Below are 18,668 nucleotides of genomic sequence, written 5' to 3' on the forward strand. Positions count from 1 at the left end.
ACCTATGCATCAGCACTCCTGTATCCCTTGGGTAAATTCCTAGCAGTGCTATTGCTGGCTCACAGGGTAGTTCTATTTTTAATTTTTTGAGGAACTTCCACATTGTTTTCCAGAGCAGCTGGACCAGTTTGTATTCCCACCAACAGTGCAAGAGGGTTCCCGTTTCTCCACATCCTCGCCAGCATCTATAGTTTCCTGATTTGTTCTTTTTAGCCCCTCTGACCGCTGTGAGGTGGTATCTCAGTGTGGCTTTGATTGATTTGTATTTCCCTGATGATGAGTGACATTGAGCATCGTTTCATGTGTCTGTTGGCCATCTGGATGTCTTCCTTGGAAAAGTGTCTATTCATGTCTTCTGCCCATTTCTTCCTGGGATTATTTGTTTTTTGGGTGTGGAGTTTGGTGAGTTCTTTATAGATTTTGGATACTAGCCCTTTATCTGATATATCGTTTGCAAATATCTTTTCCCATTCCTTCGGTTGCCTTTTAGTTTCATTGATTGTTTCCTTTGCAGTGCAGAAGCTTTTTATCTTGATGAGGTCCCAATAGTTCATTTTTGCTTTTTAATTCCCATGTCTTTGGAAATGTGTCGAGTAATAAATTGCTGCAGCTGAGGTCAAAGATGTTGTTAACTGCTTTCTCCTCGAGGATTTTGATGATTTCCTGTCTCACATTTAGGTCTTTCGTACATTTTGAGTTTATTTTTGTGTATGGTGTAAGAAAGTGATCTAGTCATTCTTCTACATGTTGCTGTCCAGTTCTCCCAGCACTATTTGCTAACGAAACTGTCTTTTATCCATTGGATACTTTTTCCTGCTTTATCAAAGATTAGTTGGCCATACATTTGTGGGTCCAATTCTGGGTTGTCTATTCTATTCCATTGGTCTATGTGTCTGTTTTTGTGCCAATGCCATACTGTTTTGATGAGTATGGCTGTGTAGTAGAGGCTAAAGTCTGGGATTGTGATGCCTCCCAGTTTGGTTTTCTTCTTCAGTATTACTTTGGTTATTTGGGGTCTTTTCTGGTTCTATACAAATTTTAGGATTGTTTGTTCTAGCTTTGAGAAGAATGCCAGTGCAATTTTGATTGGGATTGCATTGAATGTGTAGATTGCTTTGGGTAGTATTAACATTTTAACAATATTTATTCTTCCAATCCATGAGCATAGAATGTTTTTCCATTTCTCTGTGTCGTCTTCAATTTCCTTCATAAGCTTTCTATAGTTTTCAGCATACAGATCTATTACATCTTTGGTTAGGCTTATTCCTAGGTATTTTATGGTTCTTGGTACAATTGTAAATGGGATCAGTTTCTTTATTTCTCTTTCTGTTGCTTCATTATTGGTGTATAAAAATGCAACCTATTTCTGTACATTGATTTTATATCCTGCAACTTTGCTGAATTCACCTATCAGTTCTAGCAGTCTTTTGGTGTAGTCTTTCAGGTTTTCCATTAGAGTATCATGTCATATGTGAAAAGTGAAATTTTGACTTCTTCATTGCCAATTCGGATGGCTTGTGTTTCATTTTGTTGTCTGATTACTGATGCTAGGACTTCCAACACTATGTTAAACAACAGTGGTGAGAGTGGACATCCCTGTCGAATTCCTGATCTCAGGGGGAAAGCTCCCAGTTTTTCCCCATTGAGGATATTAGCTGTGGGCTTTTCATATATGGCTTTTATGATGTTTAACTATGTTCCTTCTATCCTGACTTTCTTGAGGGTTTTTATTAAGAAAGGATGCTGATTTTTGTCAAATGCTTTTTCTGCATCTATTGACAGGATCATATGGTTCTTATCCTTTCTTTTATTAACGCAATGTATCACATTGATTGATTTGTGAATATTGAACCAGCTCTGCAGACCAGGAATGAATCCCCCTTGATCATGGTGAATAATTCTTTTTATAAGTCATTGAATTCAATTTGCTAGTATCTTGTTGAGAATTTTTGCATTCATGTTCATCAGAGATATTGGCCTGTAGTTCTCCTTTTTTGAGGGGTCTCTGTCTGGTTTGGAAATCAAAGTAATGCTGGCTTCATAGAATGAGTCCAGAAGTTTTCTGTGCATTTCTATTTTTTTGGAACAGCTTGAGAAGGCTAGGTATTAACTCTGCTTTAAATGTCTGGTAGAATTCCCCAGGGAAGCCATCTGGTCCAGGACTATTATTTGTTGGGAGATTTTTGATAACTGATTCAATTTCTTTACTAGTTATGGGTCTGTTCAAATTTTCTATTTCTTCCTGTTTGAGTTTTGGTAGTGTGTGGGTGTTTAAGAACTTGTCCATTTCTTCCAGGTTGTCCAGTTTGTTGGCATATAATTTTTCATAGTATTCCCTGTTAATTGCTTGTATTTCTGAGGGATTGGCTGTAATAAATCCATTTTCATTCATGATTTTATCTACTTGGGTCATCTCTCTTTTCTTTTTGAGAAGCCTGGCTAGAGATTTATCAATTTTGTTTATTTTTTCAAAAAACCAACTCTTAGTTTCATTGATCTGTTCTACTGGTTTTTTTTTTTTTTTTTTTTTGGATTCTATATTGTTTATTTCTGCTCTGATCTTTGTTCTCTTCTTCTGCTGGGTTTGGGGTTTCTTTGCTGTTCTGCTTCTAGTTCCTTTAGGTGTGCTGTTAGATTTTGTATTTGGGATTTTTCTTGTTTCTTGAGACAGGCCTGGATTGTAATGTATTTTCCTCTTAGGACTGCCTTTGTTGCATCCCAAAGGATTTGACTTGTTGTATTTTCATTTTCCTTTGTTTCCATATATTTCTTAATTTCTTCTTTAATTGCCTGGCTGACCAATTTGTTTGTTAGTGGGATGTTCTTTAAGCTCCATGTATTTGGAGGTTTTCCAAACTTTTTCCTGTGGTTGATTTCAAGTTTCTTAGCATTGTTATCTGAAAGTGTGCATGGTATGTTCTCAATTCTTTTATATTTATTGAGGGTTGTTTTGTGACCCAATGCACGATCTATCTTGGAGAATGTTCCATGTGCACTCAAGAAAAATATATATTCTGCTGCTTTAGGATGAGAAGTTCTAAATATATCTGTCAAGTCCAGCTGGTCCAGTGTATCATTCAGGGCCATTGTTTCTTTACTGATTTTCTGTCCAATAAGTGGAGTATTGTGTAAGTGGAGTATTAAAGTCTCCTGCAGGGGCACCTGGGTGGCTCAGTCAGTTGAGCATCTGACTTCAGCTCAGGTCATGATCTCAGGGTCTGTGAGTTTGAGCCCTGCGTTGGGCTCTGTGCTGACAGCTCAGAGCCTGGAGCCTACTTCAGATTCTTTGTCTCTCAGTCTCTCTCTCTGTCCCTCCCCCACTCATGCTCTGTCTCTCTCTCTGTCAAAAATAAATAAACATTAAAAAAAAAGTCTCCTGCAATTACTACATTCTTATCCATAAGGTTGCTTATGTTTGTGATTAATTGTTTTATATATTTGGGTGCTCCTGAATTCAGTGCATAGACATTTATTATTGTTAGCTCTTCTTGATGGATAGAGCCTGTAATTATTATATAATTCCCTTCTTCATCTCTTATTACAGCCCTTAGTTTAAAATCTAGTTTGTCTGATATAAATATAGCTACTCTAGCTTTCTTTTGACTTCCAGTAGCATGATAGATGGTTCTCTATCCCCTCACTTTCAATCTGAAGGTGTCCTCAAGTCTAAAATTGGTCTCTTGTAGACAGTAAATACATGGGTCTTGTTTTTTTATCCATGCTGATACCCTATGTCTTTTGATTGGAGCATATAGTCCATTTACATTCAGTGTTATTGTTGAAAGATAGGAGTTTAGAGTCATTGTGTTATCTGTAGGTTTCATGCTTATAGTGATGTCTCTTGTCCTTTGTGATCCTTGCAACATTTCATTCACAGAGTCCCCCTTAGGATCTCCTGTAGGGTAGGGCTGATTTATTGGTGATGAATTCCTTCAGTTTTTGTTTGTTCGGGAAAACCTTTATCTCTCCTTCTATTCTGAATAATAGGCTTGCTGGATAAAGGATTCTTGACTGCATATTTTTCCTGTTCATCACATTGAAAATTTCCTGCCACTCCTTTCTGGCCTGCCAAGTTTCAGTAGATAGGTCTGCTACTACCCTTATGTGTCTACCCTTGTATGTTAAGGCCTGTCTATCCCTAGCTGCTTTCATAATTCTCTCTTTATCTTTGTATTTTCATTATGTTTCACTATGATATGTTGTGCAGATCGATTCCAGTTACATTGGAAGGCAATTCTCTGTGCCTCCTGGATTTCAATGTCTGTTTCTTTTCCCAGATTGGGAAAGTTCCCAGATATAATTTGTTCAAGTACATCTTCAGCCTCTCTCTCTTCTTGTTCTGGAACTCCTATGATACAGATATTGTTCTGTTTAACTGAATCACTTGGTTAGCTAATTCTCCCCTCATGATCCAGAATTTTTTTCTTTTTCTCAGCTTCCTCTTTTTCCATAATTTTATCTTCTGATTCACCTATTTATCCCTCTGCCTCTTCAATCCTCGCTGTGACCACCTCTATTTTATTTTGTACCTCATTTTTTAATTCATCACTATTTTTTAGTTCCTTGATCTCTGCAGCAATAGATTCTCTGCTGTCTTCTATGCTTTTTTCAAGCCCAGCGATTAATTTTATGACTATTACACTAAATTCTTGCTCAGTTATATTGTTTATATCTGTTTTGATCAATTCTTTAGCTGTAATTTCTTCCTGTAATTTCTTTTGAGGAGAATTCTTCCATTTCATCATTTTGGCTAGTTTTCTGTCCCTTATGTGTTTTAAAAACTTGTTATGTGCCCTGTACCTGCAAGCACTATTATATTAAAGAGGGGTCATACAGGTCCTGGCCCTTCAGATGTTTTTTGGAGAGTGCTACTTGCTCTCTGTTGTTGTAACTTTGGTCATTTTCTCTCCCTACTCATAGTGATGTTTTGGTGTGCTTTGATTTGTTCATTGAAGTAGCCCTGGAAAGGAAAACAGACAGACAAACAAAAAACCAGAAAACAAAAACACACAAACACACACACAAACAAACAAAAAACAAAACACCAGAAATACCAGCTACAAGTAAACAACAGGGTGGAGATGGTACTGATGAAAGAGGCCTTATTCCATACAAAGAGAGAAATGACAAGGGCAGTGAAAAAGAAAGAATAAAAATTGACCAGAGAAACTATACAGCTTAATAGAGAGAGAGAGAAAGGAAAATAAAGAAGGAGGCAGGGAAAAAGAAAAAGAAAATAAAGTTATCCAGACAGAGAAACTATACAGCTTAATCCAGAGAGAGAGAATGGAGAATAAAGAAGGTGTGGAACATGTATCAAGAGAATGGATTAAATGTGTCTGCTTAAACAAACAACCAGAGTAACCAGACTAGAGGAGGGAAGAGAGAAGGAGAAAAGGAAGGAAGAATGTATCTATAGGAGAGTTAAACCAGCCAATGCAGCAGCACAGGTCTGGAGGAGGGGCCATCTGCTCCCTCAGCTTCTATCTTGCTCCAGTAGATATGCAGTTACCCAGCTAGGAGGGGCGTGGTTTGGTGTAGGTGGTCCAGCTGTTGGTCCCTGAGGTCCCACCTTGGTGGTTGTGAGGAGAAAAATGGTAACACCCCACCCACCACCCTCTCCCCCCCCCCCCACCCCCACCCCCCCCAGCCCAGTCTCCTCCACAGACCCGGTGTTCCAAACTACTCTGCTCAAGCCATCCTCACTTTGCCGTAGGTGCAAACAAGGCAGTTTGTCTCGCTTCCCAGACTCTTGTGTCTGGCACTTGGCTGAGATTCAAACTCTCACTCCACACACCCGGGAACTGGGGAATCACCTCTCCATGCCACCCGATGTGTGGTCCCTGGCTGGCGGGCACAGGCAGGCTTTGTCCTGTCCCACAGCCCTCCAGGGAGGGGATCGTTTTCTCCTACTGTGGACTGTGCCCCTGACCTAGCCACCAAGCCTGGGGCTGGCTCCTCTCCTCCCCAGGTGCGTGATCCCGGCAGCTGGCCCGTCTAGAGCAAGCCCCACAGTTACAGATTGGATCGTTCTCTGTCCCGGTCCGAGGTTTTTCTCTTGTCTGGATATAGTCCTATGCTTCCCCAGCTGCTCTTTCTCTTCCCTTTGTCACTCTGCAGAAGCAGATCCCTCCCTCCATTCGTTTTATCTCTCACAGTTTGCAATCACGCACCTATGGCCCACCAGGTTGTCTCAGTAGATCCCTGGAAGCACGACTGTCTCTTTTCCTCCCAGACTCTTGGGATTCAAAGTCCTTTGGCTTCAACACTTTTTTGTTTGGGAGAAGAGGGAAGTTCGGAAGATCTCCCTACTTCGCCATGTTGGCTCCCCCTCCCCACAATCTACCACATTTTCTTTATCCATTCATCAGTAGATACACATTTGGGCTCTTTCCATAGTTTGGCTATTGTTTGGCTATATATAACATCCATCTATCTGACTACCTACCTGTCTACCTATCTACCTATCTAACATCTTTATCCATTCATCTATTGATGGATACTTGGGTTGCTTCCATATCTTGGTTATTATAAATAATTCTGCAGTACATATAGAGGTGCAATTATTTTTTTTGAATTGGATCATACGGTATTTCTATTTTTTCTTTTTTTTTCATTTATTTATTTTTGAGAGACAGAGCACAAGTGGGGAGGGGCAGAGAGAAGGAGACAGAATCCAAAGCAGGCTCCAGACTCTGAGCTGTCAGCACAGAGCCCAACGCAGGGCTCAAACCCACAAACCGTGAGATCATGACCTGAGCAGATGTCAGACGCTTAACTGACTGAGCCACCCAGGCGTCTGGGGTATTTCTATTTTTAACTTTTTGAGGAATCTCCATACTGTTTCCCACAGTGGCTGTACCAGTTTGCATTCCCACCAATGGTGCATGACGGTTCTTGTTTCTCTACAACCTCAACAACACTTGTTATTTCTTGTGTTTTTGATTCTAGCCATTCTGACAGGTGTGAGGTGATATATCATTGTGGGGTTTTTTAAATATTTAAAAAAAATTTTTTTTAAGGTTTGTGATATATCATTGTGGGTTTAAAATATTTAAAAAAAATTTTTTTTAAGGTTTATTCATTTTTCAGAGACAGAGCAGGGGGGAGGGGCAATGAGAGAGGAAGACACAGAATCCAAAACAGGCTCCAGGCTCTGAGCTGTCAGCACAGAGCCCGACGCAGGGCCTGAACTCACCGACGGTGAGATCATGACCTGATCTGAAGTCAGATGTTCAACCAACTGAGCCCCCAAGCACCCCTAAAAATTTTTTAATGTTTTCTTTCTGAGAGACACAGGGTGTGAGTGGGGGTGGGGCAGAGAGAGGGACACAGAATTCGAAGCAGGCTCCAGGCTCTAAGCTGGCAGTGCAGAGCCCAACATGGGGCTTAAACTCACAAACCATGAGATCCTGACCTGAGCTGAAGTCGGATGCTTAACTTACTGAGCCACCCAGGAGCCCCTATCATTGTGGTTTTAATTCATATTTCTCTGATGATGAGTGATGTTGAGCATCTCTTCATGTGTCTGTTGGCCATCTGTCTTCTTTGGAAACTTTTTTTTTTTTTTTTTTTTTTTTTTTTTTGGAAAACTGTCCCATTTTTAAATCACATCGTATTTTTGTTGTTGAGTTGTGTAAGTTCTTTATGTATTTTGAATGTTAACCCCTTAGCAGATACATCATTTACAAATATATTCTCCCATTCAGTAGGTTGCTTTTTCATTTTGATTATTTCCCTCACTGTACATGAGCCTTTTTATTTTGGTATAGTTCCAGTAGTTTATATTTTCTTTTGTTTCCCTGGCCTGAAGAGACATAGCTAGAAAAACATTGCTAAGGTCGATGTTTCTTATTAACTAAGTAATTACTGCCTATGTTTCTTTTAGGAGTTTTATACTTTTGTATTTCACATCTAAGTCTTTAATCCATTTTGAGTTCATTTCACATGTGTGTGTGATGTAAGAAAGTGGTCCAGTTTCATTCTTTTGCATAAAGCTGTCCAGTTTTCCCAGCACCATTTATTGAAGAGACTGTCTTTTCCACATTATATATTCTTGCCATCTTTGCTGTCAATAAACCATATAAATACAGATTTCTGGCCTCTCTATGCTGTTCCATTGATTTATGTTTCTGTTTTGTGCCAATACCATACTGTTTTGATGACTGTAGCTGTGTAGTATATCTTGAAATCTGAAATTGCGATGCCTCTAGTTTTATTCTTTCTTAAGATGGCTTCGACTATTGGGGGTATTTTGTGGTTCCATATAAGTTTTAGATTTATTCTCATTCTGTTTAAAAATGCCATTGGTATTTTGATAGGGAGTGTATTCAATGTGTAGATTTCTTTGGGTAATATGGGCATTTTAACAATATTAATTCTTCCAATTCATGAACATGGAATGTCTTTCTATTTGTTTCATTAATTTCTTTCATCAATGTTTTATAGCTTTCAGAGTAGAGGTCTTTTACCTCATTGGTTAGGTTTATTTTCTTTTTGTTTTTTTTTTCAATATATGAAATTTATTGTCAAATTGGTTTCCATACAGGTTAGGTTTATTTTGAGGTATTTTATTCTTTTGGTGCAGTTGTAAATAGAATTGTTTTCTTAATTTATCTCTGTAACTTCACTATTAGTGTATAGAAACACAACCAATTTCTATGTATAAATTCTGTATCTGTAAATTTACTGAATTTATTTATTCTAATAGTTTTTGGGTGGAGTCTTTAGGGTTTTCTATGTATAGTATCATGTTATCTACAAAGAGTGAGTTTATCTTCTTCCTTACCAACTAGAATGCCTGTTATTTTTCCTGTCTGGTTGTTGTGGCTAGGACTCCCAATACTATGTTGAACAAAACCGGTAAGAATGGACATCCATGCCTTGTGTCTAATCTTACAGGAAAAGCTTTGATTTTCACCATTGAGTATGCTATTACCTGTGGATTTTTCATGTATGGCCTTTATAATGCTGGGGTACATTCACTCTAAACCCACTTTGTTGAGAGTTTTGATCATGAATGGATGTTAGATTTTGTCAATGTTTTTCTGCATCTATTCAGATGACCATGATTTTTATTCTTTGCTTTGTTACTGTGGTGTGTCACATTGATTGATTTGCAAATAGTGAACTATCCTTATATCCCTGGAATAAATCCCATTTGATCATGGTGAATGATCCTCTTAATGTATTGTTTACTATTGTGGTTTGCTAATATTTTGTTGAGGATGTTTGCATCTATGTTCATCAGGAATATTGGCCTCTAGTTCTCTTTTTTCTTTCTTTTTTATTTTGTAGTATCTTTGGTTTTGCTATCAGGGTAATGTTGGCCTTGTAGGATGTATTTGGAAGCTTTCCTTCCTCTATTTTTTTGGACCAGTTTGAGAATAGAGGTCAACTCTTCATTAATTTTTGGTAGAATTCACTTGCCAACCCATGTGGTCCTGGACTTTTGGTTGTTGAGAGCTTTTTTTTATTACTAATTCAATTTTCTTACTTGTACTTGGTCTGTTCAGAGTTTCTTTTTCTTCCTACTTCATTTTAGGAAAGTTATGTTTCTAGAAATTTATCCACTTAAAAAAAATTTTTTTAATGTTTATTTTTGAGAGACAGAGCACGAGCAGGGGCGGGCCAGAGAGAGAGGGAGACACAGAATCGGAAGCAGGCTCCAGGCTCTGAGCTGTCAGCATAGAGCCCAATGTGGGACTCGAACCACGAACTGTGAGAATATGACCTGAGCCAAAGTCAGATGCTTAGCTGACTGAGCCACCCAGGCACCTCTAAATTTATCCATTTCTTTGACGTTGTCCAAATTGTTGGCATATTTTTTGTAGTAGTCTCAAAATCATTTTTTCCCCCAGTGGCGTTGGTTGTTACTTCTCCTCTTTCATTTCTGATTTTATTTGTGTCATCTCTCTTTTTTTTCTTGAGTCTGGCTAAAGTTTAATCGATTTTGTTTGTTTCAAAGAACCAGCTCTTGATTTCTTTCATCTTTTCCATTTTTTTTAGTCTCTATCTCATTTTTCCACTCTGATCTTTATTATTTCCTTCCTTCTACTAACTTTGGGCTTTGTTCTTTTTCTAGCCCCTTTAGGTGTAAGGTTAGATTGCATAGTTGAGCTTTTTGTTTCTTGAGGTATGCCTGCATTGCTATACATTTCCTTCATAGAAATGTTTTCACTGTGTCTCAAAGAATTTGGACCACTGTACTTTCATTTGTCTCCATGTATTTTTTTTATTTCCTCTTTGATTTCTTGGTTGATCATTCATTGTTGAGTAGCATGTTATTTAACCTTCATGTACCTGTGTTTTCTAGATTTTTCTTATAATTGATTTCTAGTTTAATACCATTGTGGTCTGAAAAGATGCATATTTCATTCTTCTTAAATTTATTGAGATTTGTGACCCAACATGTGGTCTATCCTGGAAAATACTACATGTGCACTTGAAAAGAATGTGGATTCTGTTGTTTTTGGATGGAATGTTCTGTATATATGGGTAAACTCCATTTGGCCTAATGTGTCATTTGATGACACTTGTTTCCTTATTGTTTTTCTGCCCGGATGATCTATCCATTGATATAAATGGGGTGTTAAAGTCCGCTACTATTATCTTATTACTGTCAATTTTTCCCTTTATGTCTATTAATATTTGCTGTATGTACTTGGGTGCTCCAATATTGGGTACATAGAGATTTACAATTGTTATATTCTCTTGTTAGATTCTCTTTATCATTATTAATGGTCTTGTCTTTTGTTATAGTCTTTGTTTTAAAGTCTATTTTGTCTGATAAAAGTATTGCTACCCTGGCTTTTTTCCCCCTTCTATTTGCATGCAGTACCTTTTTCTATCCTTTCACTTTTAGTCTGTGTCTTTAGTCTTAAGCATGGCTCTTGCAGGCAGCATACAGATAGATCTTGGGGGGTTTTTTTTGTTTTTTTTTTTTTATCCATTCCACCACCCTATATGTTTTGATTAGACCATTTACATTTAAAGTGATTTTTGATAAGTATGTTCTTATTGCCATTTTGTGAACTGTTTCCTCGTTGGTTTTATAGTTCTTGTTGTTCCTTTCTTCTCTTGCTTTGTGATTGATGCCTTTCTTCAGTGTTATGTTTGGCTTGCTTTCTCTGTATTTTTTGTGTATCTGTCACAGATTTGGGGTTTGTGGTTACCATGAGGTTCATATATAACATCGTAAGCATATGTGTGTATGTATTGAGTTGATGGCTAAGTTTGAATACATTCTAAAAGAACTCTTTTTAATTATTTATTGCTTGTTTATTTACTTGTGAGGGGAGGGGCAGAGAGAGAGAGAGGGAGAGAGCAAATCCCAAGCAAGCCTCACTCTGTCAGCATGGAGCCCAATGTGGAGATCTCTGAACGGTGAGATTGTGATCTGAGCCGAAACTAGAAGTTGGACACTTAACTGACTGGGCCACCCATGTGCCCCCTAAAAGAACTTTTTTATTCTTCCCATGTTTTCTGTGTGTGTTGTCATAGTTTACATCTTTTTATTCAGAAGCTTCTTCTAATTATGACCTTTTCTTTCACATGTAAAGAAGTCCCTTCAACATTTCTTCTAAGGCCAGTTTAGCAGTGATAAACTTTTTTAAAAAATTTGTGACATTTTTTAATGTTTATTTTTGAGAGAGAGAGAGAGAGAGAGAGAGACAGCGTGAGTGGGGGAAGGCATACAGGGAGATGGAATCCGAAGCAGGCTCCAGACTCTGAGCTGTCAGCATAGAGCCCAATGTGGCGCTCGAACTCACAAGCGGTGAGATCATGACCTGAGCCCAAGTCAGATGCTTAACCAACTGAGCCACTCAGACGCCCCCCAAATTTATTTATTTTTGGGAGAGTGTGAGTGCAAGTTGGAGAAGGGCAGAGAGAGAGGGAGAGAATCCCAAGCAGACTCTGTGTTTAATCCCATGAACCATGAGATCATGACCTGATCCAAAACCAAGAGTTACCCAGGGCACCCCAGTAGTGATAAACCCTAAATTTTGTCTAGGAAACTTTTCTCCAATTCTGAATGATAGTCTAGTCTTGGTTGCAGGTTTTTTTCCTTTCAGCACTCCCTTCTAGCCTACAAAGTTTCTGCTGAACTCTCTCTGCTTCCTGAACCTAGATGTGTTTCCTTCCTCAGGTTAGGGAAGTTTTCTGCACCTTATTCTCTCTTTTCTCCTGCTGGGATCCCTATAATGTATTTGCTTGATGTTGTCCAAGAGATCCCTTAACCTATCCTCATTTTTAAAAATTGTTTTCTCTTGGGGTGCCTGGATGGCTCAGTTAAGTGTCCAAATCTTGATTTCGGCTCAGGTCATGATCTCACAATTTGAGAGTTCAAGCCCCACATCAGGCTCTGTGCTGACAGCGTGGAGCCTGCTTGGAATTTCTCTCTCTCTCTCTCTCTCTCTCTCTGTTCCTCTCCCGCTTTGCTCTCTCAAACCTCAACATTTTTTTCTTTCTTTTGCTCTCCAGCTTGGTTGCTTTCCATTACCCTTTAAGATCACTGATCCAGGGGCACCTGGGTGGCTCAGTCGGTTGGGCGTCTGACTTTGGCTAAGGTCATAATCTCATAGTTTGTGAGTTTGAGCCCCATGTTGGGCTCTTTGCTGATCGCTCAGAGCCTGGTGCCTGCCTCATATTTCTGTCTCCATCTCTCTGCCCCTTCCCTGATCACGCTCTGCTGTCTCTCTCAAAAATAAGACATAAAAAATTAAAAAGAGATCACTGATCCATTTTTCTGCATCTGCTAATCTGTTGATTCTTTTTAGTGTATTTTTTCAGTTATTGTATTCAACTGGTTCTTTTTATATTTTTCTTTGTTCAAGTTCACACAGAGCTCTTCTGTTCTCTCCAGTGTAGTGAGCATCTTTATGATCATTAAACTGTTTATCAGGCATATTGCTTATCTCCATTTCATTTAGTTCTCTGAAGTTTTGTCTTGTTCTTTTATTTGAAACACATTTCTCAGTCTCCCTATTTTGCTCAACTTACTGTGTATATTTCTATGAATTAGGTGGAATAGCTACTTCTCCTAAACTCAAAGGAATGGTCTTGTGTATGGTCATCCCATGTAGACTATGTGTACCTGGTGACTTTGGTTTTCTGGCTGAAGCAATGGCTGGCATAAGCTGGGGGTGCTAGGTCTGTCCTTATTGGATGGCCAGGGTTGAAATGGGCGTAGTCTGGGGTGGTGCCTGAGGTCTCTGGGCAAAGGATACATTGATGGGGCACAAGTTGGGGAATCTGTTGTGCTCTGTGCAGAGAGCACCCTGGTGGGGTAGCTAGAGCCAAGGTTGGGTGTGGGCTTGGGGGTCCTGGGGGCACTCCACAGAGGGTGTGCCCTGGCAGGTGAGCTGTAGCTGAAGTGGGCATGGGCTGGCATGGTCCTGGGGTTCTTGGTGCAGAGGACACCCTGGCAGGACAGCTGAAACTGAGGTGGGTTCAGGCTGGGGTGCCCTGAGGTGCTTAGTGCAGGGGGTACCCTAGAGAGGCAGTTGTTGCTGAGGCAGGGTGTGGGCCTGGGGGTTCCAGGGCATTCCACATAAGGGTACCTTGAAGTGGGGACCAAGGTGGGCATGGGCCAGGGGGTCCTGGAGTGCTGTGCCATGGGTGCCCTAGCAAGTCATCTGGAGCCAAAGTGGGCAGATTTGGAGTATTCTGGGGTTCTCTGGGCCTGTGTCACCTTGCTAAGATGGCTGGAGCTATAGTGAGCACTCACTAGGGGTTTCTTTGTGTGTGCCCAATCTTGGCTCCACCTGGGGCTGCCTTGGTGGGATATCTGGGGCTGGTGTGGGCTAGAGGCCTAGGTCTCACTAAGGTAGTAGGCCTGCTAGGGTGCCCAGACCCCACTCCCATCCATGCTATCAAAGTAGAGGGAGAAGATAAACCAAGGCACTTGCCAGTCCCTCTAATCCAGAGACCGTTCCAGCAGCTCTCCTACCCTTTGGCAGGGTCCTTTATATTCTAGTTGCTCTTTTAAATAATTACTTAGAGGAAGAGTATGTGTGGAAGCAGGGGAAGGGCAGAGAGAGAGAATCCCAAGCAGGCTCTGTGCTGTCAGTGCAGAGTCCGACATGGGGTTCAATCTCATGAACTGCGAGATTGTGACCTAAGCCACTCAAGTGCCCCTTTAGTTGCTTTTGTAAACCATGCCTTTTTTTTTCTGTGTCCCAGGGCATTCAGGGTTGGTATGTAGCCATTTATTTTAATGTTCACCATAAGAAAAAAAAATTGCAATGACCACTGGACTCAAAGCTTTTTACTGGATTTTCTTCCTCCTTTCCATTTGGAAAGAAAAATGGTAACATTGGAAATGTGGGAGGGTTCTGTAAGATCTAATACTGAAAAGAGTTTACTGGTCCCCATAGAGAGTCTAGGTTGAATATAATGAGGAAATTTGTAAGAGTATGTCATTGCTTCCGAAATATATATTACTTTTATTCTATTTGCTAAAACACATAAGGTAAGAAAGGTTAGTTTCCATTCATTGAACTCCCATTTATTTCTATCCTTTTGCATTTACATTGCTTCTAACAGGATTTTTTAAAATCACGTATAAAAAAACTAAAGTACTAAAGGTCATTTCCAATATTTCTTACTAAAATAGCTGTGGTGAAACAAAGTATTTGGGAGAAAGGAATTTCACAGTTGATTTAATACCTTCTTACCCAAACAACCAAACTCTTCCTTAAATATTTAAATAGTGCATAAAGGATAAAGAGCCCTTGTATGAATTAAGATTCACCATAAGAAATGTAAAAGGTTGGGGCGCCTGGGTGGCGCAGTCGGTTAAGCGTCCGACTTCAGCCAGGTCACGATCTCGCGGTCCGTGAGTTCGAGCCCCGCGTCAGGCTCTGGGCTGATGGCTCAGAGCCTGGAGCCTGTTTCCGATTCTGTGTCTCCCTCTCTCTCTGCCCCTCCCCTGGTCATGCTCTGTCTCTCTCTGTCCCAAAAATAAATAAACGTTGAAAAAAAAAAAAAAAAAAAAAAAAAAAAAAAAAAGAAATGTAAAAGGTTAGTTTTAAGGGTCAACTGATATACTTCTTTGGGTTCATGGCTTTATATTATACCACACTTTTGGATAAGAGAAAGTCTTAAGTACCATTATTATAGTAACCTTATAACCACAAGTTGTAGAGCTTCTTTTGAAGGAAACATAGTCTGATTGATTGAATGGCTGAAAGTTCAGAGTTCTACCATAACAGTGTGACATGAAAGTGAATGAAAACCAAAGGGATAGATCTAAGTCCTCTGTATTAAAAAAAACAAAACAAAAAACACACACACACATCCATAGAAATCACCTGTTGTCACTAGAGTATGCATTCACATTCAAATAAGAAAAATACCACACAGAAAACAGAAACATTTTTAAAAAAAGATTTAAGATCATAAATAGGTCATTGTTGTCACAACACATTTCAGAAGTGAAAAAAAACAGACATTTTGGCTTTTTTAGAAAAAAGATTCTTCTTTTTTTTATCAATTCCCTCATCATTAAAAGGACTTGTACATTTTAAAATTTCCAGTCTCCTAAGGCACGATATTTATTTTATCAGAACGCCAATATCATCACCCTGCTATAGCAGGAATAAGAGGCAAGGTATTAGCATTACAAAAAACAGCAAATTTTATGGACAAAATCATTAGTCATTTAAGGGAGAAATAAACAGACTAATGATCATTTTAGTTAAGAAGGCCCACTGTTGTTATATAGGGCTTTGCAATAAAAAACCTTTTTAATCAAATTATTTTAACTCAAGCAGATTTGATTCACCACAGAGGAGCTGTGAGAGAAGAATGGGATTGGTAAAATACAGTATACTTTCTTTAAAAAGGTTTGAGAGGAAAAAAAATCAACTTAGAATAGCGTATGGAGGGGTAAACATCAAATGGAACCCAGATTAGAGGTCTAGTTTACTCCTAGTCTTTAGGCAGATCCAGAAAATAAGACTAGGTAAATGTAATACCTAGGTCCAAACTATAAGGCTTATAATCACATGGCCCATTCTAGCCTACCCCCTACCAACTGAGATGTTGTGAAATACTATAATCAGATGCATAAAGTGTTTTTTTTATCCAACCAAGAAGTTCTTTAAGATATAAAATTCCTTATTTTTTTAACTCTACCTTGCTTTATCCTCTGTGATACCAACTGAACTTTAAAGGTTTATATGTACAATATGGTGATTTAGTGTTACTTTTAAAAGGAAAAAAACCCCACAAAGTTAGTGATTGTCCACAGATGAAACATGGGATGAGGTTCATGACTGAAACCAATCATGGAGTGTTAGTCAATTGTAAACTCTTGAAAGTTAAGACTGGGAAATGTGCATATCAGACACATTAGAGTATAGCAGGAGAGGAAGGGAAGCCTATTTGTCATTCCAATTCTGATAAGGTGCATGGTCTTCGAAATTCTTGTCCACGTTCATGGAGCCATTTATTAGATACTGTGAGAGAAAAAAATACATTAATATTCTCCACTATCTAAAGTTTAATTCACTTGTAAGAACTAGGCCTATAAGAAAGTTTCTACACGAGCTAAAAGTTCAAGACCAAAATAAGATGAAGGCAGATGGTACCTAGGCACTCTATTTAAAAAAAAACAAAAAAAAAACCCACAAAACTTCGCTAAATGTTGGAAGCACATGAGAATCTATGTATGTGCATTTCCTAAAGTTTCTGATGTTTAATGTAAATCTTGAAATGAAATGCAATTGGAATGAAGATGTAGGTAGAGACAGAACATTGTTTTAACTGTTTGCAAAAATACTATCACTAATACAGGGACATTTTAGAGATGAACACAAAGCCTCCAACGTACAGGAACAATTCTACAATCAATCACTACTATTATGTGCTCATTAAATTTCCTTGATTCCAAGATACTGCTTTTTAATGTAACTCAAACAGAATTTTCTACTCCTTCTTTATCATAGAACCCAATCGATGGCTTCAACATGTACAAAGTAAACTAGGACCCATAATTACTCTTATCTTTCTCAACTCCTATATCCCATCTATCATTCATCAAAGCCTGCCACTTTTCCTTATATATCTCTTCTGTCTCTTTACTCTCCAATCCTTTTGCTACTACCATAGTCCAGGTTTTCATCATCACCCACTTAGGCAATGTAAAAGAGCCTTCTAAACTGATCTCTCCTCCACTAGCCTCATTCTAGTCCAGTGATTCTCAAACATAATCATCAAAGAAGATTTTTAAAATCCTAACAATCAGGTGTCACTCCTTAGTCCTGCTATGTCTGAGACAGTAGCCACTAGACACATGTGGCTACTAAGTACCTGAAAGGTGGCTAGTGACACATATTGAAAAGGATTTATGGGGTTAAATAATATGTATAAAAATAAATTCACCTGCTTCTATTTTTTTTTTTAATTTTTTTTTTCAACGTTTATTTATTTTTGGGACAGAGAGAGACAGAGTATGAACGGGGGAGGGGCAGAGAGAGAGGGAGAGACAGAATCGGAAACAGGCTCCAGGCTCTGAGCCATCAGCCCAGAGCCTGACTCGGGGCTCGAACTCACGGACCGCGAGATCGTGACCTGGCTGAAGTCGGACGCTTAACCGACTGCGCCACCCAGGCGCCCCGGCTTCTATTTCTTTATGACTGGCCACATTAAAAACTAGCATGACCCTGACCCTGAGTGCCTCTCTAGCCTCACACTAGTCCTGGCCCTGGTCCCTAACATGCCTGGAAAACATACGGCTCTCTCTTCAAGACCAAATTTTAAAATTAAGCTTTGAAGAAGCCTCCCAACTATAAGGAGTCCTCATCTTCTGTATACATCTCCGTATTAGTGTGTACTACACTATATTCTGATCTATCCATTAGCGTGTCTCACACAACTGTACACTCCTTGAGGGAAAGATACTGTCTTCTTCAACTTTGAGTCAAGAAGCGGGACTACTGTTAAAATCTGTCATCAGAATTCTGATCTATTGAAAGTAAATTTATATTAAAATCAGAAACTTGGTTGGTTGAATCCCTTTCAATGTTAGGAGTTTTGTTTTCTTTTTAAGATATAGACTACCCTAATTTCAAAATATGAGACAAAAGTCAAAAGAGAATATAGGAAATATTTACCCCATTTGTTTCCAACTAGCACTGGACAGGCCGCATGCCGTGTACTGTAATCTCCTTCTCCACTGGCAAACAGATTATACCAGAAAACAGCAGTTCCCTGTGGAGAATAATACAAAATTATCTCCAAATAAGATATAGGTTATCACTTTTTGTAGTAATTAAATTTTCCTCTGTTCCTGTGGAAGTACTCCTCCATGGCAGCATTATATCTTCCCTAATAAAATTCTGAAAATATGACTAAATCATTTACAAAATTTTGGTGATCACATGAAAATGTCAGTACCACAAAGCTGCCTGACAAAGGGGATTTGCCAAAACAAAGCTAACAAATCTTACAGTAGTAAGATGGAGGTTCCATCATATGGAACCCATTTTAGAAATGCAAACTTTTGAGTGCTAATCCTTGGTTGTTCATTATTTCTAGGTAATCATTGTAAAGTGTACCATAAAGATATTTAAAATTTTACCTAGTATACTTAAGGACCTTAAGGACTACATTATCTCTATCTTTAAAAATGTTATTCATTAATTAGACCGTGAAACAAAGGT

At 38.9% G+C, this 18,668-nt stretch overlaps 1 protein-coding gene across 2 annotated transcripts in view; it reads right to left on the reverse strand.

Moving 5' to 3' along the window:
* Positions 1–15,376: 15,376 nt before the first annotated feature.
* Positions 15,377–18,668, reverse strand: part of P4HA1 (prolyl 4-hydroxylase subunit alpha 1) — an 89,456-nt gene continuing 86,164 nt past the window's right edge. For both annotated transcript variants that reach the window (XM_045437732.1, XM_045437733.1), the window contains exons 14-15: positions 18,120–18,216; positions 15,377–16,463 (exon numbers count right to left, since the gene is read on the reverse strand). In XM_045437732.1, coding sequence (XP_045293688.1) covers positions 16,393–16,463; positions 18,120–18,216 — 168 coding nt within the window. In that variant the 3' untranslated portion in view covers positions 15,377–16,392. The remainder of the gene's footprint in view (positions 16,464–18,119; positions 18,217–18,668) is intronic.

This window comes from Leopardus geoffroyi, chromosome D2 (genome assembly GCF_018350155.1).
Source record: "Leopardus geoffroyi isolate Oge1 chromosome D2, O.geoffroyi_Oge1_pat1.0, whole genome shotgun sequence".
Taxonomy (NCBI): domain Eukaryota; kingdom Metazoa; phylum Chordata; class Mammalia; order Carnivora; family Felidae; genus Leopardus; species Leopardus geoffroyi.